General features: G+C 46.5%; 1 protein-coding gene across 5 annotated transcripts in view; it reads right to left on the bottom strand.

The window, feature by feature from the left end:
- Nucleotides 1-363: 363 nt before the first annotated feature.
- The window catches only part of hectd4 (HECT domain E3 ubiquitin protein ligase 4), a 113,805-nt gene continuing 88,304 nt past the window's right edge, over nucleotides 364-25,864 (bottom strand). For 4 of the 5 annotated variants that reach the window (XM_062958643.1, XM_062958641.1, XM_062958642.1 and 1 more), the window contains exons 51-76: nucleotides 25,656-25,792; nucleotides 25,416-25,542; nucleotides 24,779-24,916; nucleotides 23,751-23,887; nucleotides 23,495-23,655; nucleotides 20,134-20,315; nucleotides 19,404-19,609; nucleotides 16,992-17,122; nucleotides 16,669-16,874; nucleotides 16,336-16,515; nucleotides 13,630-14,930; nucleotides 13,184-13,382; nucleotides 12,394-12,617; nucleotides 12,140-12,291; nucleotides 10,816-10,922; nucleotides 10,168-10,291; nucleotides 9,737-9,927; nucleotides 9,474-9,620; nucleotides 7,524-7,643; nucleotides 7,258-7,413; nucleotides 6,503-6,606; nucleotides 5,928-6,149; nucleotides 4,401-4,567; nucleotides 4,049-4,244; nucleotides 3,069-3,291; nucleotides 364-2,903 (exon numbers count right to left, since the gene is read on the bottom strand). In XM_062958643.1, coding sequence (XP_062814713.1) covers nucleotides 2,767-2,903; nucleotides 3,069-3,291; nucleotides 4,049-4,244; nucleotides 4,401-4,567; nucleotides 5,928-6,149; nucleotides 6,503-6,606; nucleotides 7,258-7,413; nucleotides 7,524-7,643; nucleotides 9,474-9,620; nucleotides 9,737-9,927; nucleotides 10,168-10,291; nucleotides 10,816-10,922; nucleotides 12,140-12,291; nucleotides 12,394-12,617; nucleotides 13,184-13,382; nucleotides 13,630-14,930; nucleotides 16,336-16,515; nucleotides 16,669-16,874; nucleotides 16,992-17,122; nucleotides 19,404-19,609; nucleotides 20,134-20,315; nucleotides 23,495-23,655; nucleotides 23,751-23,887; nucleotides 24,779-24,916; nucleotides 25,416-25,542; nucleotides 25,656-25,792 — 5,375 coding nt within the window. In that variant the 3' untranslated portion in view covers nucleotides 364-2,766. The remainder of the gene's footprint in view (nucleotides 2,904-3,068; nucleotides 3,292-4,048; nucleotides 4,245-4,400; nucleotides 4,568-5,927; nucleotides 6,150-6,502; nucleotides 6,607-7,257; nucleotides 7,414-7,523; nucleotides 7,644-9,473; nucleotides 9,621-9,736; nucleotides 9,928-10,167; nucleotides 10,292-10,815; nucleotides 10,923-12,139; nucleotides 12,292-12,393; nucleotides 12,618-13,183; nucleotides 13,383-13,629; nucleotides 14,931-16,335; nucleotides 16,516-16,668; nucleotides 16,875-16,991; nucleotides 17,123-19,403; nucleotides 19,610-20,133; nucleotides 20,316-23,494; nucleotides 23,656-23,750; nucleotides 23,888-24,778; nucleotides 24,917-25,415; nucleotides 25,543-25,655; nucleotides 25,793-25,864) is intronic. The other variant, XM_062958640.1, reaches the window with a different exon arrangement.

The raw sequence follows: 25,864 nt of genomic DNA on the forward strand, positions 1-25,864 counted from the left end.
AAGGGGCCCAAGAGTTCAAAGCAAACAACGCTAACAAGGAAACACCGCCAATGTCACAGCTCAATGTCCTGATAATTCAGAGGTTTGTGGCCTCATGGAAGCCACGGCTACTAACACAAGTTTTCAGGCCTGATACTCAAAAAGTATGTCCGATTTGTCAACATCTGACCTCACCATTTGGTTGGGTTTGCTTTCTCCAATGCTTATCACTGTTAAAGAGGCACCCAATTCCTGGCATGAAGAAAAGAGAGAAGTGGGTCTACACTAAACCAGAAACGTGGATTTGCTCTCCCACTTGGCCTGCTTCCAGGCCTTCCCGGCTCCAGCCGTAGAGGCCACAAACAAAGCCACGTTCAGGACACGTCCACCAAAAGTAAGCATTTATTAAATACAAGAAAAGCCAAAGAGTTCTTAAAAACAAGTGGCAACCAACCTTGCAGTGTTATTTCCAAGGGCAAAGCACTATGGTGGGTTTACAGAAGGAAGCTAAGGGGAGGCTTTTTTCCTGTTTGGGTTTTTTTTTCTCCTTCCATTTTGTTCTACAGTCGAGACAGGATCACTGTTCTACGGGGAGAGACTGGTGGTCAAATTGAGGTGTGAGAAGTGAAGAATAAATTAACAAAAATTATGGCATACGTTACACGCTTTTTGTCAGCTCGGCGGCGGGGGATCTGCCTCGGGCAGGAGACCCTTCGGAGTCCCTCCCTCGGCTCGCTTTTCCCTTTTGTACAAAATATTTACACATTTGCGGTTAAGTAAATACAAATGAAAAAGTACAGTGCATTCAACGTATCCCCAAGTGAGCCGGAAAGCAGGCGGCCGGCCGGCCGATGCAGTGTTTTGGCGGCGGCCAGCCTGGCTGTGCTCCCGAGCCGAGTGCGAAGGAAAGAGGCCTCCCTTCCGCCTGGATGTTTGACACCAGACCAAGAGCACTTTGAAACAGGTGAACAGCGTAATAAATACCCCAAGAGATGCCCAATCCAAGTGTAAACCCCGAGAGACCTCTGTGCCCGAGTTCCTCTGCTGTTTTACATTCGGAATGAATATTCAAGTGAAAAGAAAGATGATTTGCAACCCCAGTGTATCTAGCAAGAGGCGCTCGGATTGCTGGCTTACTTACGGGTGGCATTGGAAAGACATGATTTCCCCAACCGTGGTATTCCAGGCCCTTTTCTCGGCCCTCACTTAGGGAGCCCACCTGGACACAAAAGGTTGCCCAAATGAGATGTTCTCTCGAGGCCGGGTGGGCTTTGGGCTCAACCAGGGACAACACTGTCCTCGCCTTCAATGCAACCATAAATAATGAGCATAAATATACATCAAGTCACTGGACAGCACACACGCTTTGGGGGCGGAGGGGGGAGCAGCAGGGGCAGCGGCCACAGCGTTGGTGTCTTCTTCAGGGACACGCAGCCGGCGACGTGGCAAGCAAAAGGCCTGTGAGGTATTTGACGACGGAAGTCCTCTCCGGAGGAAACGAAAACGGGCAATTCTCAGGAAGAATGGTCTTCGGAAATGCGCCGCACAAGGTTCCAAAGTCTTTCATCCAAGTTGAAAATGCCGCCTAGGGAGGTGCAGGTTTCCCTTCTTTTCTGCCCACGGAGGTTGGGTCCGTTCCGCACTGACAACGTCACTCGCCTTCCTCGCAGTCTCACTCACCCCAGCCACACCGCATGCGAGCCAACTCATTCCCCGTATTCACAGTAATGTACACTAGATACAGCTCTCCCGCTTGGCCCTCGCCTCCCGCCCCCGCCGGGGGTTACAGCTTGGAAAGGTGCACAAGGTGGTCGCGGGGCAGGAAAGAGGAAAACCAAGCTTGGAACTAAGAGCTGGCACTTAAAACTCATGGATAGCACCAAGCCAAGCGGGCCGCAGGGAAACCCCGCACCCCATAAAAACTCTCAAGGGGGAAATGTGCGTGCTTGACGTGTCTCTCCGACACAAGGGGGGCGGGGGCACCTCACAACTGAACCAAGGCCCTGCAGTTGGACAACTTCCCTCCTTCCTCCCCAAAGCCCATTGGAACCAAAGGAAGGCCGCCCAAGAGACAGGCTACTAAGAAAGAAGGAAAAAACCCAAATCCAACAGTTTGCGTCTTCTCCCCAGTCCTTTCTGGATGCCAGCCTTGTCAGAAATAATCTCTGAGTAGTCATTTCTGAGTCCAAAAAAAAAAAGGTACCACACTCCCACCGGCATGTTTGTTTGCAAAAGACCAAGTGTGTTTTGAAGAGTGATTTGTATGTACCAAACAGGGGTGAAAGTGAATGGGTGGGTTCCTTGTCACCCAAGGTGTACATGTGGAAAGTTGTCAAGTTATCCCGCAACCCTGCATAGAAAGGGATTTGTGGGGAAACAGAGCCAATTCTCGTTGCGGCCTCTTTTTTGTTTTTGCACTCAGAAATGAAGGCCTCGCCGTCTCCTTACTGTGCAACAATGAGTGCTCACCTAATGTCGAAAGAAACGTAAGGATCTCAAGGTTTGTGAACATCAGTCTGTGTACTAAACTCATCCTACAAAGATTTCACAAACAAGGCAGCAAAGACAACCCATCCACCACAAAAGTCCACAAATATGACGCGGGAGGTCTTCCGGCAAAGGAAGCAAAGGGTTGGGGGGACGACGGAGGCGTCTGGGGCACTGGCCTCAAGCCCACCCCAAGGCATTCCCTGTGGTTCGTCGGTCAGTCGGTTGGTCGGTCGGTCAGGGGCCGCTCCGGAGGGCTACCCCCAAGGGGTCCCTTGCAGTGTGTCAGGGGAGGGCGGCTCAGCCGCTGAGGGGGTCCTCCCGGTAGTGGATGGCGTACCGGAGCTTCTCCAGCATGATGTCGAGGGAGGAGTACTGGGGGAGTTTGATCATGAACATGCAGGTCTCCACGCGGATGTAGCGGGAGTCGGGCGACCCTGCGGAGGAGCATAGCAAGGCAGCCACTCTGAATCGGCTCTGTCGAAAACAGGGTTCCCGGGCCTCGGTTTCTCCGCCATGCTGTTTGGAAAAGGATCCCAGCCACCCCACCCCCCTCTCAAGTGGCCCACCCCATTCTCCCCAATCCTCCCCTCCCACTCTACCTGCGGTGCCGTCCGGGGGCGCGATCTTCATAGGGTATGGCGGGACGTGGGCGGTGTCGGGCCCCCCGTCCTTGCAGGGGCAGGTGAAGGGGATGCGCTCCTGGTTGCAGGCAAACTTGATGAACTTGCAGAGCTCCTCCTGGGTGAACATCTCCAAGGCCCCCCAGAAGAACTCAATGTGCTGGTCCGTCTCCATCAGCCCCACTTGGTACATGGTATGGGCCTGTGCGTGGCAGGAGACAAAAACAACGCAGAAGGTGTCCAAGTAGATCAATGGTTCTCAAACTTATTTGGCCTGCCGGCCCCTTTCCAGAAAAAATAAGACTCAGCGCCCCCTGGAAAGGGGGTGTGGCTTAGAAGGGCGGGGCTGAGCCTCTTCCCTAGTCCAAGATGCAGGGCTGGGAGGGGGAGGTGGGCAGGGCCACAGATGGGCGGCCAGGACTGGGATGGGTGGAGTTACAAGCTCTGAGGCAGAGCTGAGCTTCTATCCCTGTCCTCCGGCACCTGCCAGGACACGGGGTGGGGCTTCTTCCCAAGAGCCTGACAGGGCTGAACCTCTATACCCCACCCCGTGTTCTAACAAGCACCTCAGGGGAGGTATACAGAGGCTCAGCCCTGTCTCGCGCTCTTGGGAAGAGGCCCTGCCCCCACCCCTAGCCCCGCCCTTTAGTCCTAAAAGGCCTCTCAGGAGAGGTATAGAGGCTCAGCCCTGTCTCAGGCTGTTAGAAAGAGGCCCCGCCCCCTTTCCTAGCTCCGCTCTCTGTGCCCCAACAAGAGCCTCAGGAGAGGTATAGATTCTCAGCCCTGTCTCGGGCTCTTGGGAAAAAGCTGTTTTGGAGTCATAATACGTTTTGCAGGGGATCATTTTCTATTGTATGGGGAACAGGGTGCTTCCAGGGCATCAGACAAGGCGCTCACCGTTTGGGAGAACAAGGCGGGTGAGACCCCAAGTGGCACCGCGTGGAAAGTGCCAGGATTACCTTGAGAAACTCCAGGTTGATGAAAGGGAGCCCACAAGTCCGCAGCTCCATCTCCAAGGGAGTCAGCATGGTCAGGAGCTGCAGAGGGATGATGGAGCCCAGACCGGCCCGCACAGCCATCGCGCACTCCGGCGTCTGCAGCTCCCGCAGCCTCAGGTTCCGGATGGCGCTGGCATAGACGTCCTTGTTCTCCCACCTGAAGGGAGATCCGACGTTGCTTCAGTGTGGTATCAAGGTCCACCACCGGCGTTTCCATAATGCCACCCCAAATGTATCAATGGTCAATGCGTGTGGCTGAGCATTTTTTCACCCATTTGTGTGAAATGCCCAAAGCCCTGACGCGACTACTTACACAACCGGGATGTGCCTGCCCCGGGCGCAGAGCTCCACCTCTTCGCCGGTCATGGTCAGGTAGGTGAACTTGCAGCTGGGCTTATTGGGGCAGTCGGGGCTCTCCATGGCCAGGTGCTGGGAAGCGATTTCCGCACACAGGGCCTCCAGCTCCGCCTCATCGTTGAGCTAGGGAAACACCAGAATGCCATGAGTCCCACCAGCTTGGCCTTGGTGAGCCCTTCCCAGGTAACCGCAATCTCCCAAGCCTTTCACTATTTATTTGTTAATGTATATATTTGCTAATCTATATTTTACGTGAATGTTCATTTGCTAGTTTGTGGTGATGGAGGGGTTATAGACATGTAATTGTACTGAGCATGTTCAGACACAGGACTCCATTTTATATTCAGTGTCTGCTTAACACCTCAGTGGAGGTGGATGTATGTTTGCATCAGACCTCAGTGGAGGTGGATGCATGTTGCTGTTTCGGACTTCAGTAGAGAAGTATGACTTCTGGACTCTTCCCATCGGCAGTACTGGAGGGGAGGTACCGGAAGACCCCTGCTCAGGAGAGACTATGCCCTTGTGAGTCTGGCCATATCGAAACAATCAAGCACGTGCTCCTCCAGTGTATGTTCTATAGAGATATTAGAATCGATTTCATCACTCCTTGGCTTTTAAAACATCCAGGCCGCACTGAAAGATATTACACCTCCCTGCTGCTCTTGGACTCCTGTTCTGCGATAACCTATAGTGTTGCCAGGTTCTGACCCCGCAGGGCTTGTAGCCAGAGCAATTTGTTAAAACTGAAATGCTGCAAATGCTCCCACTATCCCCCCTCCAGAGCCTCTTCGTGGATCGATATTTACTATTAGCCGACCGTGCTACTAGTCTGCTTTTAATCTGTTTTTATTATAACATGTTTTTAACATGTCCTTCTATTTGACTTTTATGGGAACTGCGATTCCCCTTTTCAGGCACCTGTGCCCATTTTCATATATGCTGGTCATAGACGGTAATAAATTGCTGATTGATTGACTTATGGAATTCAGTGAGTACAACTATACCTAAAGACAATGGACCATTGATTAAAAATTATACCCTTTGTACTCAACACAGAGAGAGAACTACATCCTTTCTATAACTGTACTTAAATGTGCCTGTATGGTGAATGAATACAAGATGTTTGTGAGTAAACAAGATGTTATTTTCCAAAGAATACTTTGTTTTTGATCTCCAAGTGCATATTTTAAACTAAGAGGTTTCAAGGGAGTGTATATCTTTTGGGCAACTGCAATTTCAACTTCAGAGAAACAACCATCCTCTGCTCAACAAATATATTTTTAGAGTGGGATGTCTTTGTCCTTGGCAGTCCAAAGATATGGCTGTTTAGACTAACCGCTGAGTTCCCTGTGTGCCATTACATGAATGCTTATGAATATCACTTGTTCAAAGGGTTGACTTCTAACAAGGTCATGCTTCTCATTTGTCAACCTGCAACCTGTGGGTCCCACAAGCAAAACGGCAAGAGGGCAGGTGGACTTACGTTTTCAAATTTCTTGACATAGTTGTAAGTCAGGACATCCGCCTCCTGAAGGTCGAGGTCTGGGTCCAGGGCTTCTCCGACCAAGGTCTTCCAAAAGGAAGGCAGGAGGTCCAGGGGCAGCGGGACGTCCGCCCGGATGGCGATGCCCAGCAACTGCCCAAAGAAGTGCAGCAGCTGCTCCTCCCCATAACTGATGGGGCTGGGGGTCAGGATATACTTGCCCTGAGGAAGAGGGGCGTTAGGAAAACGGAATCTCTCCCAGGACGTGTGAAATCTGTACCTCACAGCCTCCCAACCAAGCAATGCAGGGACCCAACGAACTCTCATGACCAACAGAAAATACTGGAAGGGCTTGACGGGCATTGACCATACGTTTGGGAGTTGTAGTTCACCTACAGCCAGAGAGCACCGTGGACTCAAATAATGATGGATCTGGACCAAACTTGGCACCAATACTCAATATACCCAAATGTGGACATGGATGGAATTTGGGGGAAATAGATCTTGACATGTGGGAGATGTAGTTGCTGGGATTTGTGGCAAAGGAGTTCCCAGTTCCGACAAAGAAAACATACCTTGTTCTTATTCACCGCTGAGCTGGGACAGAGCAAGAGGAGGGAGAGCAGCGAACTCTGAAGCTCCTTGCAGACCTGCCACAGGAAGTGCCGGAAGGAACCGCCTGGAAAACACATTGGGAACAAGGGTGAGGAATGATGTATGGGTCAGGTTTCCTTATGTTAAGAAGGAAGTCAACACAAGGCTGCTTGCATTTGCCACCATCGATTAAGAAGAGTCAACATCTGTCTGGGAACTGAGATGGAGCCCGGCTGTTTCAGGATGGAAGACGTCTATCATTCATTTACCACTTTGGGATAACATTAGCAAAATATTTCTATATAAGAGGACCTTATTACAATCCAAAAAGTGTGACAGACACCTGTGCTGTTCACCCGCCTCTCTGCTCGTAGCTTTAGCTTTTCTTATGCTTTCTTTTACTAGATTACAGATTGCTTTCTTGCCTTGCACTGAATGAAACTGACCGGGAGTCAGTTTCACCAACAAAATTTTTTTGGGGGTCAGCTTCGATTCTTACGTTTTTGGAGTGGACCATGGTAACGCTTCGAAAAGATTTTCGACATACAAAACTTCCGAATTCTTCCAATTTTTTACGAGTTCTTTGTTCTTCCGATTTTTTACGAGTTCTTTGTACACCTCTAGTAGTTACATAGAATCTGTATGTCTCAATGTTGTCCTGTAAAACTTCTGATATACCCTCCCACACTGAAAATTGCAAGAAAAAGTATTCGTGACACTTGTTGGGCGGCCTTACTTGTGCCATGGACCTCCTCGCCCGTAAAGCGGATGTTGAAGGCATAGGTGGGATCGCCGCCGCTGGCCAGCTTCACACACAGCTGCGAGGAAGGGACGCAGGCCAACTGCCGGGCCGCCTGGCAGAAGTAGGAGTTCTCCGGAGACCGGATCTCTCCTGTTCGCCAGCAAGGAAAACAAGGTCACTTTCGGGGAAGGAAAGCGCGGGGATCTCTCGCCTCCGCACCCGGTTGGGAACCAGAAGGAACAAAGCCGGGGCCACCGTACCTCCCACGATTTCAAGGGGGTCCAGAGTGATCTCCGGGGCGGCATGGTCGGCCGTCCTTTGCACGGTGGCGTTCAGCACCCGGTTCATGACCGTCACTTTTGTGTCGTAAAAAATCAATCCTAAAGAGACAGGATGAAGAGCCAGGATTGTGTCTATTAGGTTGACATCGAAAAAATAATAATCAAAAGGACTAAAATCTATATATATAAAAGAGTGATGGCATCACGGCGACCCACAAAACAACAAAACTACAGGCCCCCCAACCTCGAAATTTGACAACAAAACCCATCATCCATGGCTCTAGGTTGATACAACAAAAAGAAAAGAAAAATTAAGTCCTAATTAGAAAGAGAGGAATAATTGCTTTTATCCAATTGCTGCCAGTTAGAAGGCTAAGCTCCTCCAACTTGGTCTCCCAGCAACTCGATAAAAAATAATAAAAACACTAAAAAATTAATACAATAAAATACTATAATAACAGAAAATAACTAAAAATAATACAAGAAAATAATAAAATATAATAAATAAAAAGATAACTTACAATAAAATTAATAAAAAAATACAAATAACGTCAAATAAAAATTACACAACAAATTTTAACCAATACCACCACCACTTTGCCACAGCAACGCGTGGCCGGGCACAGCTAGTATATCGATATAGCTTTGCGGCGGCAACATTAACCATGGCTGACTTCTCTGGTTACTACAAAGACAAGTATCCACTATTACGGTAATACAGAAATTGTTTTAGATGTCATTGAACCCAAATTTAGTTCAATACATCAATATGAATATAGGTACAAAAGGCATTACTAAACAATCAAACAAAGGACTGTTACATTCACAGTAAAAACAATATTTTTCTCTTGAAGGATGAATTTACTCCTCTTCTCGTGAACAATAAATGTTCTTTAGTTCTTTAAATGTTCCACATACACAAATTGAGTCCTCTTCTTATATATAATAATTGTTCTTGTTTCTTTATTATGGATAGTAGACTCCAAAACCACAACTGGTTTCAACTCAAAAGAGTCTTCCTCAGGTGGATTGTAGTCTTCTTTAAAGTTTTTTTTTAGTTTTTTAATGTGGATCCTATGGTTGCCTTTCACTCAGAAAACAGAGGAATTCCAGACAGGAAACAATCAAGTTCAGCTAACACTTCCCAACAAAGGATTCCCCCGACAATAAACAGCCAGAGCTTGAAACTGAAAGGCTATTCAATACTAATCAAGGTGGCCAACTGCAACATTTACACCTGCCTCAAACAGAGAAAAGTTCTTTCTCCCACCCTGGACAATCCACAGATATATAAACCCCACTTGCCTAGTTTCCAACAGACCTCACAACCTCTGAGGATGCCTGCCACAGATGCAGGTGAAATGTTAGGAATGAATGCTTCCAATAAACCCCACTTGCCTAGTTTCCAACAGACCTCACAACCTCCGAGGATGCCTGCCACAGATGCAGGTGAAACGTTAGGAGTGAATGCTTCCAATAAGCCCCACTTGCCTAGTTTCCAACAGACCTCACAACCTCTGAGGATGCCTGCCACAGATGCAGGTGAAATGTTAGGAATGAATGCTTCCAATAAACCCCACTTGCCTAGTTTCCAACAGACCTCACAACCTCCGAGGATGCCTGCCACAGATGCAGGTGAAACGTTAGGAGTGAATGCTTCCAATAAGCCCCACTTGCCTAGTTTCCAACAGACCTCACAATCTCCGAGGATGCCTACCACAGATGCAGGTGGAACATTAGGAGTGAATGCTTCCAATAAACCCCACTTGTCTAGTTTCCAACAGACCTCACAACCTCTGAGGACGCCTGCCACAGATGCAGGTGAAATGGTAGGAAGTGAAAGCTTCCAGAACTGGGCCATACAGCCCAGAAAACTCATAGCAACCCTATGATTCTGGCCATGATTCTGAGCCAATGCACAGCCCTGACCTTTGGCTTCTTGTAGCAGTGCTGCGATGCTGTTGGTGTACATCTCGGTCTGACGGAGCTCCACGAGCGGCAGGAAGAAGGTCTCCAGAGTGGTGTTGAGGGACTGGAGCAGAGCAAAACGCAGGCGGAGGCTTTCGATAGGCACGTCTGCAATGGAAGAGAGAGGGCAGAAGCTGAGGAGTCGGAAGGTGGGACGGAGAGGGAATCTCAAATGGAGAAGAGGAGGAGGAGGAGGACCGTGCCACCTGAAGCTCAGTCCTTACTCAAGAGGCAGGAGACGCGTGGGTCAGCCATGTCGGCCGGGTCCAAGTACACTTCGTGGGGGTGCAGCCGGGCCGGCGTGATGGCCAGGTGGCGGCAGAGGCGGTTGATGTACTGGACCAGGGCCACGTCCATTTCCAAGGACCACTTGCGGGAGGCTTTCTGAGCATGTCGAGCATCGATGCAGGCACACCTGATGGAAGACAGGAGGTCAGGACCTGAAGCAGGGCACCCTAGACCAGGCATGGGTAAACTTCGGCCCTCCAGGTGTTTTGGACTTCAACTCCCACAATTCCTAACAGTTAGGAATGGTGGAGTTCAAAACATCCGGAAGGCCAAAGTTTGCCCACGCCTGCCCTAGAGGCATCATATTTCCCCAAAGGCTGTGCATGGCTCGCTTCCTCGCTAGCCCTGTTCTGAGGCAATTCCTTACCTTTCAAAGTGAAGGTCGTAGCCACAGGACAAAATGGCTCGCCACACGCTACGGATGTCCTGCTTTGCCCGATCAATGACAAATCGATGAAACCCGTCCAGGGTCAGATATTTCTCCTCAGGAACTGAAAAGCGACAAAAAGAAACAATTCACTGAAATATAATAAAAGTGAAAATATGTATGTGTGTGGCTGGGTTGTCCACTTCCACAGACAAGCTCCCACTTCCACAAATAACAATAGCTCCAACTACTCAAGAGACACCAATGGCCCTCCATCCAATGACATTGCAGGTTACAGAGAGTTACAGAGAGTGCCGTGAATATGTCCAAGAGCCCTGCCAATGTCCTCCACAAACACCATCCTGTCCACCACCCAGGGACAATTTCCTTCTAGATTTTCTGTTTTTCCTCCACCACAGACATCCCAGTGTTTCTTTCTCCATTGGTGTGGAATTTGCATGACCCCGCCCACTGCCTCTCCCACAACCCTTTCTTATTCTTTTTTTACGGCACACAGCAAACAAAGGAATTGATCAGCAATTGAACATACTAGAAAAAATTCGGGGACTGTATCAATGTAAATGTGACTCTCTGTCCTCTTATAGTTTGCTACTCTCCCAAATAGTGCTTGAAAAAGGCAATGCTTACCCTCCTGTTTCTTGGTGGGAGACTTGTCTGGGTCCTTTTCGTCCGGCTTGCTCTTCTCGGGCGATTTGGGCTTCACCGTGGGCTTCTTCTCACTCAGAGCCGTCCTGCTAATGTAGAAGAGTCCAAGGCTTTCAGCTGGTGCAATATGTTTTCAATGATGTAAATATTCGAAAACATTTAACCTACTGATGCCTCAATTAATATTTTATTGGTATCTATTTTTATTTTTAAATATTTACCAGTAGCTGCTGAATTTCCCACCCTCAGCTTATACTCGAGTCAAGAAGTTTTATATTCAGGTCAGCTTACACTCGAGTACCGTATATACTCTCTCTTCTCCTCCCTTATCAGTGTGTTTTCTTTTGCAAAGCTTCCCTCGCTCTTAATCAAGGGAATGTTTTGAAAAGAGAGACACCCTTGAAAGTCAGGAAGAAGAAAAATATATATTCATTAATCTTATGAAATATTTGTTAAACTCTCCTACAGATATATAGGCATTAACCCGTTGCAAGCTTTTGCCATTTCTATGTACCTTTATATGTGTATCTATCTATATACATTAATTTTATATATGAATTTCCCCCCATATGTTTGCAGGTCTTTGCAAATCCTTTATACATATAGATCCATGTACCTGTGTATCTGTAGCCATACATATACATTATTTTTATATATGAATTTACCCTCATATGTTTGCAAGTCTCTGCAAATATCTATATAAAGAGAGATGTCTGGATAGATATGAATATATTCTTACCTACCTATATATAGGGCTTGCAAATATTACAGGGGGGGAATGAACACACAAATATATATAGACATGTCTAGATATATATATATATAGGGCTTGCAAATGTTGTAGGGGAAATGCACACACGCACACACACAGAAGGGTTTGCAAACGTTTCAGGGGGAAATGCATATGTGAAATTCGTATATATAATTATAGATTTATATCTAGCTCTGCATTGTTTATATAAGCATTGAATGTTTGCCTGTTACTGTTGGAAGCCGGCCTGAGTCTCCATGGGGAGATAGGGTGGGATCCAAATGAAGTTTTTTATTATTATTATTATTATTATTATTATTATTATTATTATTATTATTATTATTAGGTTATTGTTGATACCATATTGTTTTTGTTGCCCCAACTTTTCCACTTATAGAGCTAGTTTATTGCTTTTCTTTGAAATACGGTAAATATTCAAAAACATTTAACCTACTGATGCCTTGATTAATGAAATTTTATTGGTATCTATTTTTATTTTGAAATTTACCTGTAACTGCTGCATTTCCAATGCTCTTGGGAGGCAAATGTTCCTACCTGACGCTGTTGAACACGGCCTTCTCCTTGGCCGGAGGCTTGGTGACGGGTCGCTTGGTGCTAACCACCTTCACCGGGTGCTGCTCCTTGCCTCCCTTGTTGTATTTGCTCTTGTCAAACTTTGGCTTAGGAGCCCCGTACTTCCTCAGGATCTTGAAAGCAGAGAAGGAAAGGAGTGTGAGGATGGGCACCCAAGGCAATGGGGTGCTCGAATCAGGCTTAAGCCCAGAGCAGAGGAATCCTGCCACGCCAACCTGGGTGAGCTGGTCCTCCAGAACTTTCTTTGGGGGGCGGACGTTGGTGAAGAACGTGTGCAGCAGGTTCCCGGGGGTCTGGGCATTGATCTGCTCTTTGCTCAGGTAGATCTCGGCCACTTTGGTCGGCTTGGCTGGTGTCAGGCTCAGCATTTGTTCCGAATGGAGGCAGCTCTTGAAGATTTCCGTCAGGACATCTCGAGCGCCCGGCACCAGCTTGTCACCTGAAGCGAGTCAAAAAGGTGAACCAGGACTGCTAAAAATAGCAGCTCAAAAGAATTCACATTTCCCAAACATCTACTTAGTTTGAAACTGTGTCTGGGTTGAGTTGTGTTCCCACAGAATATGAAGGAGCAACTTCTCCCTTGCTTCAGGTAAGCCTTGTCTTAGATTGCACTAGAAAGCTGAGTGTGTGCTTGACTCCTGTAATTTAAGGCTAGCTGCTCTGCAAGAGGCACCAGAAAGCCGTGTGAGAGTTTGTTTTGTTTCAAAGGCAAGGCTAGGTACTTCAATTGATGCAGCAGCTGAAAAAGCCAATGGGATTTTGGCCTGTATCAACAGGAATCTAGTGTTTGGATCCAGGGAAGTCATGCTACTCCTCTATTCTGCCTTGATCGGACTACACCTGGAATCACAATGTGTCCGATTCTGGGTACCGCAATTTAAAGGGGATGTTGACAAGCTGGACTGTGTCCAGAGGAGGGTGACTCAAAGGATCAAGGGTCTGGAGAACAAGCCCTATGAGGAGCAGTGTGCACACTCCTTGCTTGACGTGAATGAACCCACCCACCTTTCAAGGTTTTGTCATTGAAGTAATCTTCCAGAGCAGGGCTCCCTTGGGTGTCAAACAAGCTCTGGTTCACCGTGGAGACAGTTAGAATTTCCTCGGTGGACATTTCCATGAGTTCGTCCAGGCTGGAAAGGCCAATCAGGTCGCTGCTGTTAAAGAGGCTGGCTCGGATCTTCTCAATCTTGGCCCGGGACCGGATCTTTATCAAAAACAAGAGTCCCTGTCATTCCTCATCTTTTGCTCCCGAGACTTTGCATTTTTCACCTGGCCACTTTCCCAGCCCCCTGTCAACTTGCTTTGCCTCATCCAAACCCCAATTTGGAACCATCAAGAACCCAAGTATTGTTCGTATATGGGAATCACCCTTTCAAAAAGGACAGTGGAAAACACTAACTAACTGGTGCGAACTATCTGGTGCTCTGATCCAGGGTCCAGGAAAGCCTTACCTCCACGACCGCAAAGCCCTTGATGGGTCGCGAGGGGGCTGGCTGGCTGTCCAGCGAGGTCACGGTGTACATGGAGCCCACGTCCGACATGGAGGCGGTCTCCACGTTGTCCAGCTGCTCCCCAAAGCTGCCCAGGCTGCTGCCGATGGAGAGGTCCAGGCTCTCCTGGCTGGAAACCCCATGTGGCGCGCTCTCCAGCAACCCGGGCGGGATGGCCATCTCCAAGCCCCCCTGCAGGGCCTGGTCCACTGAGATGTCACTCGTGGTGCGGGAGATGCCTTGTGAGCTGGAGATGGAGGCCTGGCTGGTGGAGGCCGAGGCGCTGACGCTCATGGCGGGTGTGACGCTGCTGGAGCTGCTGATGTCCAGGCTGTCCACGCTGCCGGAGACCGCCGGTTTGTCCATCTCGGTCCGGCTCTCCCCTCCCTCCGCCTTGTCCCGGCTCTTCTTGGGCTCCTCCTCCTGCACTGGGATGTAAATCTCCTCCTTGAAGACCCCGCCGTGGGCGTTGCAGGCCTTGCGGATGGCGCCCCGGACCACCCCTTCCTCCAGGTGGGTGGGGATGCCCGAAATCACCAGCAAGCGGCTGTGAGCTGTCATCCCGACCAAGGCCTGGCAGGCATCCGCCACTGCGTCGTTGGTCACGCCCAGCCCCTGGGGGTTCTTCTTGGTCAAATGGCGCAGGATGATGAGCAACGTCAGGGCCCTGTGGAACCACAGCATGTCCTCAGGCTTGCTCCCACCGATGCTCAGCAGGGCCGTGTCCGTATCAGCTGCTCGGGACGACGAGGTGCGCTTCCCCGAAGCCGAGGCCTTCTCCCGCTTCATCTTGACCTTCTTCCTCTTCGACAGGAGGCTCGGGCTTTGCGGGGTCTGTCCCGGAGAGGAGGAGGAGGAAGAGGAGGAATCACTGAGGTTGGGGCCGCTGGTCGAGGACATGACGTTGGCGGTGATGCTCATGTTGATCGGCAACGTCACTTCCGCGACGGCCAGGCAGACCTCCATCAGGGCATGGAAATAAGTGGAAAATCTGCCCTGGTCGGTGCCACCGACGCCGGACCCGCTGCAGGCGTTTCCCGAGACCCAATTCTGGGTCTCTTCGTCGTACAGCTTGTGCAATTCCGACTGGAGCGCCATCAGCATGGCCAGGCAAGGGTTCAGCTGCAGCGCAATGGACGAGGACAGACCGGCGGGGTTCTTCTTCTGCTCCAGGCTGTGAATTTTGCGGAGCAGTTCGGCCAAGAGGTGGAACAGCAGCTCTTTCACACAGGCTGCCATGTTGGTTGTCCACAGGAAATTCCCTAGAAGTAGAAGGGGATGATGAGAATCAGTTCCCGCTGAAATGTTCTGCTCAAGTGACAGAACTTCTGGCAAAACAGGCAGCTACTCAGCACTTGGTAGCCAGACTACAGCCCAGTCCTAGCCCATAGCACTCTATGATGTATAGATTTGATAAATGTGGATATGTGTGTGTCACAAATACTTTTTATTTATTTTGTATTTATTACAGTACTTCTATCCCGCCCTTCTCACCCATAGGGGACTCAGGGCGGCAAGGTTCTTTTATTGCAATTTCCAGTGTAAGAGGGTATATCAGAACTTTTCACAAAGAATGACATTAGGCATACATTAGACATACAGATTCTATGTAACTACATTGGATTCCACAAACAACCAGCAGAACCTGACTCCCTGCAACACGTATCATGACTCCAAAATGCACTCCTTCCTCTTCGCTTGAGAAAAGGAGCCCAACGTGACCAGACTCTGCGTTCCATTGCAGACCTGACACTCCCGTACACCATTTCCACAAAGCATTTCACAATGTCACAATTTCTGGAATGCTAGAAGTCTTCTTATATAGCAATCTTTTGCCGATGTTCTCCCAAAAAGCTCTAAATGAATGATAGGATTCCTCCAGGCAGGACTCAACCAGGCCTTGAAGCTGCAAGGCCATTAAATGCGAATCAAGGTGATTCATTACTACATTCACACCTGCCTCCAACAGACAAGAGACAGGGCTGAGCACCTGAGGCGCCTGTTAGGACACACAGGGGGCGGAGCTAGAGGAGTGGGCGTGGCTTCTTCCCAAGAGCCCGAGACAGGGCTGAGAATTCTATACCTCTCCTGAAGTGCTTGTAGGGTCAGAGGGCGGAGCTAGGGAAGGGGGCGGGGCCTCCTTCCAAGAGCCTGAGACAGGGCTGAGCCTCTATATTTCTCCTGAGAGGCCTTTTAGGACTAAAGGGCGGGGCTGGGGGCAGGGTGAGGCCTCTTCCCAAGAGCCTCTATACCTCCCCTGAGGCGCTTGTTAGAACACGGGGTGGGTTATAGAGGCCCCACCCCCTCCTCTAGCCCCGCCTCCTGTGTCCTGGCAGGCGCTGCGGGACAGGGATAGAAGCTCAGCCCTGCTTCAAAGCTCGTAACTCCGCCCATCCCAGTCCTGGCTGCCCATTAGAAATAGGTGTAACTCCGCCCTATATCCTGGACTAGGGGAGAGGCTCAGCCCCACCCTCTTGAGCAGGAGCCACGCCCACCCCTCTAAGCCACGCCCCCTTTTCTAGGAGGCGCTGAGTCATATTTTTTCTGGAAAGGGGGCACAGGCCAAATAAGTTTGGGAAGCAGTGCACTACCCAGGGAAATACGGAGCCCAAACATAGAGCCCAGCCAACGGAATTGTTCTGGGCCATGAAGGAGCCCTTCTCTCACCTAGGATTTCCACCACTTGCAAAAGGACGGCGGCAGGGATCGTGTCCAGCTCCTCGTCGGTCCTTCCGTCCCCGTCGTCCAACTTCCAGGCTAGCAGCTGCTCCGCAAAGGCCATGGCCAATGGGAACTCCAGCGGGAGCGAGTGCAGGACCAGCATGGCACCCGGAGGCGGGGACACTCCTGGGACGAGACCCACAGACACACTCAAGGCCCGTTGTTTGGGGCAATGGAGTAAATATTATCAGTACCCCCCTCCACCAGGATATGGCCGATCTCTCCAGCCTTGATACTCAAGAGGAGTGCTTTCCATTCCAAGCATGGAGTGAATCTTACCCAGTTTGATGTGGACCTTATCGGTGGAGATGATGACCGATGGATACTGATTGGTGGTGGGGGGCGGAGTCAGGCCCGTGTTGGTGGGAGAAGCATCCCGAGGGTAGCACACGGCCTCAATCAGGTTCAGCTGCCCGTTCCTCTTGACCTTGTGGCCGAGGCCGTAGACAAGGATGCGGGCCCAAGGGGCCTTGTACAGGGAGGAGCTGGGAAAAGAGTCAGAACTGTGGTTGGAGATTATACAATCCTTCCCCAACACGTGGATGCAACGAGAGGGGACACTTGGGCGGCTCCTCACCCTCGGTTCCCTCGCGGTCACTTACTCTTTGCGGAATCCTGACTGACTCTCCTTGCAGGACACAATCACAAAGGCTGCCCCAGGGAAGTTGACATCCATGTTTACTTTCGACTCAGAAATGGGGAACTCTTCCGATGGGAACTGTTCAGGAGCGTTCTGAAAACAGATATTTAAACGTGGAGACTGTCACCTTCATCTCTTTGAACTGCCAGTACAAAATCACTGAAATGTATGACAAATATTCAGCAAGCAGCTGAGTTGGTTGCGGAGGCATTCCATAGACATTGAGGTTTGATCCAACCTTCTCTTTCTCTATGTCTTTTGTGCCTTCAAGGTGTTGACACTGACTGAACACACTTGAAAATAAGCCAAATTTTTCAGCTCTTTTTGGCCTGGAGGCCATTGCTTTTACTCTGTGAAGCTGTGTTGCAGAGTTGATATATTAATTTCTTGTGATTATTATGCATTTTATATTGTTGTATTTTATATTGTGTATTTTATACCGCTGTATTTTATTGTACGTTGGGCTTGGTCCTCATGTGAGCCACCCCAAGTCCCCTCAGGGAGATGGGGTGGGATACAAAAATAAAGTTGATTATTATTATTATTTTATTATGACACAGCAAACAAGATAGATATGCTGGATTTCATATGACAAAATCACAAGTCGAACACTTCCCAAGTGTCTAGGACTGTGTGATGTATTTTCGGATTTTATTATTGTTGTTGTTGTTGTTGTTGTTATTATTATTATTATTGTATGACACAGCAAACAAGATAGATATGCTGGATTTCATATCACAAAATCACAAGTCGAACACTTCCCAAGTGTCTAGGACTGTGTGATGTATTTTCGGATTTTATTATTTTATTATTATTATTATTATTTGCTTGCAATATATGATATATTTCTCTCTCCTCTTCCCCTCCCTTAACAGTGTGTTTTCTTTTCCAGTCAAAAGGAAGGGAGATATATTTCATGTCTTGTTTGTATGGCTGTCTTTCAAACCCACCCAATTCCCTGACATTTTTGTATCTAAATGTATTAACTTTATATGTGCATTTTTGTTTCCTTGGCCTTTGCAAGCCCTATCTAAATATATATACCGTATATACACAAGTATAAGCCAACCCAAATATAAGCCGAGGTACCTAATTTTACCACACAAAAGCTGGGAAAACATTGACTCCAGTATAAGCCGATATACCAATAAATTTACATTAATTGAGGCCTCAGTAGTTTAAATGTTTTTGAATCTTTACATCAAATTGTAATGTAAGATATCACTGTTCAAATCTGATTAAATCATTATTTTCATCTTCTTCAATGTAAATGTGCTTATGTATCCTTTTAATAATCATAGAGTGAAATAATAAATGTAATAATAATAAATGCAGTAAAATAATAAATGTAATAAATAGAGTAAAATAATAAATGTATTAATAATAATAAAAATAGAGTAAAATAAATGTAAAAGTAACAATTATAGAGTAACATAATAAATGTAATAAATAGAGTAAAATAATAAATGTATTAATCATAATAAAAATAGAGTAAAATAAATGTAAAAGTAACAACAATTACAGTAGAGTCTCACTTATCCAACACTCACTTATCCAACGTTCTGGATTATCCAACGCATTTTTGTAGTCAATGTTTTCAGTACATCATGATATTTTGGTGCTAAATTCGTAAATACAGTAATTACTACATAGCATTACTGTTTATTGAACTACTTTTTCTGTCAAATTTGTTGTATAACATGATGTTTTGGTGCTTAATTTGTAAAATCATAACCTAATTTCATGTTTAATAGGCTTTTATTTAATCTCTCCTTATTATCCAACATATTCGCTTATCCAACATTCTGCCGGCCCGTTTATGTTGGATAAGCGAGACTCTACTGTATAGAGTAAAATAATAAATGTAATAATAATAATTAATAGAGTAAAATAATAAATGTAACAATACCAATAATAATACAGAAAAAAATAAATATACCAAATATACTTGAGCATAAACCCTCACTCGATTATAAGCCAAGGAGGGTTTTTTTCAGTTCTAAAAAAAGGGCTGAAAAACTAGGCTTATACTCGAGTATATACAGTAATATGTCCTGTTTGTAGGACCGAGTTAACAAAAAAACCACTGGAGCAAAAGCCACCAAATTTGGCCACAATACACCAACATATCCAAGGTATGACCTCCACTCAAAAAACCTAAACAAATAAACAGGAATGAATAGCCTTGTAGCTTCAAAGCCTAGCTGCTTCTCATTACTTTATTTTCCATACCACTAGACTACGCCACAGCAACGTGTGGCCGAGCACAGCTAGTAGATCGATAAATATGTTTCGATATATGCATGTCTTTGCAAACCATATAGCTTGGAGGAGGCTTCACAACCAAGGGGGCTTAATTTGCCATCCAACTTGCCTGCAGGAAGGAGCAGATCTGTTTGGTCAGTTCCAGGAGGCTCTCCTCGCCCTGGTGTAAGGTCCGTGCAATGGCCACCGTCAGCCACTCCTGGATGGTCTGGGAGTTGCCTTGGTAAAAGAGGTCGGTGCCCGAGCAGTTCTGGGAATGGATGCAGTGCTGGAGGGACTGGGCCAGGAGGATGGAGCTGGAGCTGATGGTCCCATCTGGCCGTTTCAGGGAGGGAAAAAGCAGAACACAATTGGCGTCACTCCGTTCCGAATGACTCCTGTTTTCCCCATCACACAACTTGAGACAAGTGACAAACTCACAGCAAACTAGTGATTCCGGCCCGGAAAGCCTTTGACAACACATCAAATCCCACATTCATTCTGAAGGCCCAGCAGTGACTTACTCATCCCATCCAAAACACAAAAGCTTAGAAAAGTGACCTTTCTGGACTATAACTCTTCACTTCACTTTATTTCTTAATTAGTCGCTCTCCACCAGAGTGCTCCGAGCGACTTACAATTTAAAATATCATTCCACAATATAAAAACGTTCAACATAAAAACATTCAACAGTGACTATTTGGCAAATTAGATCTGATTTACTTAAATGCACAACCAACTCCCAATGGTTGGTGTATCCAGAGAGTGACTATCCAAACCGTCATGCTTGAAACCACCCCCACTATGGATGCAGTTATGTTTCAGAAGAGACCTGTTTCTAAAAGTGTTTTTTTTTTTACCAGGAAGAGGCGGGGCTAGAAGCTGATTGGAGAGCAGCTGGAGATGTTCCAGAGTGATGTCCCGGATGGCAGGGATGTGAAACAGGCGGGTGAACATGTGCGGAGATCTGGGAGCAAAAATGTTGAGGAGGGCCATGCGGCAGTAGAGCCGAGCCAGGGCTGCTTCGCATCGCAGCAGCTCTCTGTCAAAGGCAAGAGAAAGAAACGTCACATTCAAGGCACCAAGTCACTCCCTCCCTGGACATTGCAGGTTACGGCGAGCACGTCCCAGTGTGCCTTTCTCTCTCCATTTGCATGACTCCGCCCATTGCCTCTCCCCTAACCCTTTCCTATATCACATAGCAAACAAAGGAATTGATCAGCGACTGAACATACTAGAGAGGTTTGGGGAGAGTTCACCATGATTTATAGGAGTTGTAGGGATTGGGATGTATAGTTCACCTGCAATTTAAGAGCACTCTGAACTCCACCAATGGTGGACCTGGAACTAAATTGGCACACAGACTCAACATGGCCACATTTGCATACTGGTGGATTTTGGGGGTGACTGACCTTGACATTCCAGGAGTTATAGTTTACTCGAATTCAGAGAACACTGAACCTATCTGATGATGGATCTGGTCAAAATTTGGGACACATATTCAACATGGCCAACTGGGAATACTGGTGGACTTTGGAGGTGATTGGCCTATATCATTGGGAGTTATAGTTCACCTCTGAACCCCACCCATGATAGATCTGGACCAAACTTGGCACACAGACCCAACACTGCCAACTTGGGGTGACTGACCTTGGCATCAGAGAGTTATAGTTCATCCGTATTCAGAGAACACTGAACCCAGCAAGTGATGGATCTGGGCCAAACTTGGCACACAGACCCAACCTAGCTAACTGTGGATGCTGGCAGGCTTTGTGGGTGATCGACCTTAGAATCAGAGAGTTATAGTTCACCCGTATTCAGAGAACACGGAACCCAGTCAACATCAGATCTGGACCAAACTTGGCACACAGACCCAACATGGACAACTGTAAATACTGGCAAGCTTTGTGGGTGATTGACCTTAACATCAGAGAGTTATAGTTCACCCATATTCAGAGAACACAGAACCCAGTCAACATCAGATCTGGACCAAACTTGGCACACAGACCCAACATGGCCAACTGCGAATACTGGCAAGCTTTGTGGGTGATTGACCTTAACATCAGAGAGTTATAGTTCACCCATATTCAGAAAACACTGAACCCAGTCAACATCAGATCTGGACCAAACTTAGCACACAGACCCAACATGGCCAACTGTGAATACTGGCACACTTTTTGGGTGATTGATCTTAGCATCAGAGAGTTATAGTTCACCCATATTCAGAAAACACTGAACCCAGTCAACATCAGATCTGGACCAAACTTGGCACACAGACCCAACATGGACAACTGTGAATACTGGCACACTTTTTGGGTGATTGATCTTAGCATCAGAGAGTTATAGTTCACCCATATTCAGAAAACACTGAACCCAGTCAACATCAGATCTGGACCAAACTTGGCACACAGACCCAACATGGACAACTGTGAATACTGGCACACTTTTTGGGTGATTGATCTTAGCATCAGAGAGTTATAGTTCACCCATATTCAGAAAACACTGAACCCAGTCAACATCAGATCTGGACCAAACTTAGCACACAGACCCAACATGGCCAACTGTGAATACTGGCACACTTTTTGGGTGAATGATCTTAGCATCAGAGAGTTATAGTTCACCCATATTCAGAAAACACTGAACCCAGTCAACATCAGATCTGGACCAAACTTGGCACACAGACCCAACATGGACAACTGTGAATACTGGCACACTTTTTGGGTGATTGATCTTAGCATCAGAGAGTTATAGTTCACCCATATTCAGAAAACACTGAACCCAGTCAACATCAGATCTGGACCAAACTTAGCACACAGACCCAACATGGCCAACTGTGAATACTGGCACACTTTTTGGGTGATTGATCTTAGCATCAGAGAGTTATAGTTCACCCATATTCGGAAAACACTGAACCCAGTCAACATCAGATCTGGACCAAACTTAGCACACAGACCCAACATGGCCAACTGTGAATACTGGCACACTTTTTGGGTGATTGATCTTAGCATCAGAGAGTTATAGTTCACCCATATTCGGAAAACACTGAACCCAGTCAACATCAGATCTGGACCAAACTTGGCACACAGACCCAACATGGACAACTGTGAATACTGGCACACTTTTTGGGTGATTGATCTTAGCATCAGAGAGTTATAGTTCACCCATATTCAGAAAACACTGAACCCAGTCAACATCAGATCTGGACCAAACTTGGCACACAGACCCAACATGGACAACTGTGAATACTGGCACACTTTTTGGGTGATTGATCTTAGCATCAGAGAGTTATAGTTCACCCATATTCAGAAAACACTGAACCCAGTCAACATCAGATCTGGACCAAACTTAGCACACAGACCCAACATGGCCAACTGTGAATACTGGCACACTTTTTGGGTGAATGATCTTAGCATCAGAGAGTTATAGTTCACCCATATTCAGAAAACACTGAACCCAGTCAACATCAGATCTGGACCAAACTTGGCACACAGACCCAACATGGACAACTGTGAATACTGGCACACTTTTTGGGTGATTGATCTTAGCATCAGAGAGTTATAGTTCACCCATATTCAGAAAACACTGAACCCAGTCAACATCAGATCTGGACCAAACTTAGCACACAGACCCAACATGGCCAACTGTGAATACTGGCACACTTTTTGGGTGATTGATCTTAGCATCAGAGAGTTATAGTTCACCCATATTCGGAAAACACTGAACCCAGTCAACATCAGATCTGGACCAAACTTAGCACACAGACCCAACATGGCCAACTGTGAATACTGGCACACTTTTTGGGTGATTGATCTTAGCATCAGAGAGTTATAGTTCACCCATATTCGGAAAACACTGAACCCAGTCAACATCAGATCTGGACCAAACTTGGCACACCTAGTTCACCTATATCCTTATGCATTTTCTAATGGGAGCATTCATGAAAAACAACAGGAAAGACCGAGTTTTTTCCTAAAAAATAGCATAACATGTGATCAAACTGATATTATCCAACATCAAAAACAAACAAGGCCTTTTTCAAATAACCTGGGCACCGCCGGGGACCCAAGCTAGTAATAAATAAAGCCCAGATCTTCCAGAAGTGTCAGGAGTGTCATTCCCATCACTGGCCCTGCTAGCGGGGAGGATGAGGGGTGGAGTGGGCAGGAGATGGGCAAAGCCAGCAATAAACCAACATGACCTATCGGTTGAGTCTCATCTTGCCTGTGAATCTGAATGTTTGAATTGTCCAGGGAAACCAGTCCATTGGTCGCCGTCCTCCTATAGCCAGCAGGAGGTCGCTCCAGCATATCAATGGGGTACCAGTATCGCACCAAGACCCCTTCGCTCCGGAGGTAAGTCTCCACCTGGACAAGCTCATTCACCTGGAATCCAAAAAGCAGTTGTGGGTTAACTCTGGAGACTTCACGGCTGACGGCAGGCCAAGTTCTCCCCCCTCTCCAACCCAGGGACAACTTGCCGAATCAACGTCCAGGACGACACCATGGAGTCCAAAGGTCTTCAGCATCCCACGGATTGCAAACTTTGGCAGGGCGGTGCCCACTGTGTTGGCAACCACGTTGTTGCTATCTGGGCAGCGGGTGACAACCGTGAGACCTGGAGCCAAGAGAAAGGTGGCCTTATATGTTGGGTTTTTCATTCCTGTGTCTCCGTTCTATGCTAATAATATAATATATTGTATGTACATATGATAATGTAATAGAATATAATACTAATAATAATACAATGTAATAATTGTGTATTATATATTACATGTAATATTACTAATAATATTGCAGTATAGTCATATAGTACAATATAGTAATATATAATACTAATATTGTTCTATGCTAATAATATAATATATTGTATGTACATATTATATTGATATTATAATATAGTACAATATAATACTAATAATAATACAATGTAATAATTGTGTATTATATATTACATGTAATATTACTAGTAATATCGCAGTACAGTGGTATAGTACAATATAATAATATATAATACAAATATTGTTCTATGCTTATATATTGTATGTACATATAATATTGATAATGTTACAATGTAACACAATATAATACTAATAATAATACAATGTAATAATCGTATATTGTGTATTATATGTAATATTACTAATAATATTGCAGTATAGTGGTATAGTACAATATAGTAATATATAATACTAATATTGTTCTAAGCTGCCCCGAGTCCCTTCGGGGAGATGGAGGTGGGGTATAAAAATAAAGTTATTATTATTATTATTATTGACGCAACAACATTGTATGACACAGCAAACAAGATAGACATGCTGGATTTCGTATCACAAAATCATAAGTCGAACACTTCCCAAGTGTCTAGGACTGTGTGATGTATTTTCAGATGATGATGATGATGATTATTATTATTACTCTATCCAAAAAAAAAAAAAAAAGCAAACGGGTTGGTCGGAGGCCCGAGCCTCACCACGACCCCAGTGTCCCAAAAAAGCAAGAGACGTACCTTTCCGGACTTTATCAATGGTGAACTTATTGGCTTCATCTTTAATATCTTCAATTGTGGGAAGATACAGGTCTCTGGGAATGCCTCCGTTTTCCTCATAGAGGAATTCCACTGTTTGGCGGGCGATGTCAACCATGCCTGAAACCAAAGCAGCCAAGAATGAGACCGGAAGACAACTACCATATATACCTGAATTGCAATATATGATATATTTCTCTCTCTTCTTCCCCTCCCTTAACAGTGTGTTTTCTTTTCCAGGGAGGGAAGGAGGAAATGGAGATATATTTCACGTCCTCCTTGTTGATCCTCCTTTTCCACTTCTAGAACTAGTTTACTGTTTTTCTTTGAAATACTGTAAATATTCAAAAACATTTCAGCTACTGATTCCTTAATTAATGTAATTTTATTGATATCTATTTTTATTTTGAAATTTATCAGTAACTACTGCATTTCCCACTCTTGGCTTATACTCGAGTTAGTAAATTTTCCTAATTTTTTTGTGGTAAAATTAGGTGTCTCGGCTTATATTCGGGTCAGCTTATACTCGAGTATATATGATAGTACGAGTTTCTCAGTTTAGCCATAAACAAGGTAAGGATCAGACACCAAGGAAGAAGCCTTTGGACCGGCGTCATACCTAGCTGCAAGGCTCCTTTAATCTGATCCAAGCCAGACTTCCTCTCGGCTTCATTACGGAAGCGTCTCCTAATGGTAGGGAAGACTTTGGTCTCCCAGGCTTTCACAAGCAAGGCATAGTGGTCTTCCTGCAAAAAGGAGAGAAACACCTTCATGTCGGAATGTTACCAGGCCTGTGTAGTTCTCCATTTTGTACACACAAGTACTTGATCTGGAAGTTGCACATCATGCATATACTTACCCTTGGAATGTCATCGTCGTCGTCGTCGTCGCTTTCGTCATCCGCAATGGGAGGAGGGTGAGGGTCTGGTCCCGAGGTGATGAAGTTTTCGTAGCTGAGTTCCATCTTATAATGGCAAGAGGTGTTGCTATCGTACTCTGCAATGGAAGGGACAGAGAGGTGACCATGGGAAGACTTCTTGTAGTGCTTCAGGAAGGTAGGGCGGTAAG

Source organism: Anolis carolinensis, chromosome X (assembly GCF_035594765.1).
Source record: "Anolis carolinensis isolate JA03-04 chromosome X, rAnoCar3.1.pri, whole genome shotgun sequence".
NCBI classification, from domain to species: Eukaryota; Metazoa; Chordata; class Lepidosauria; order Squamata; family Dactyloidae; genus Anolis; species Anolis carolinensis.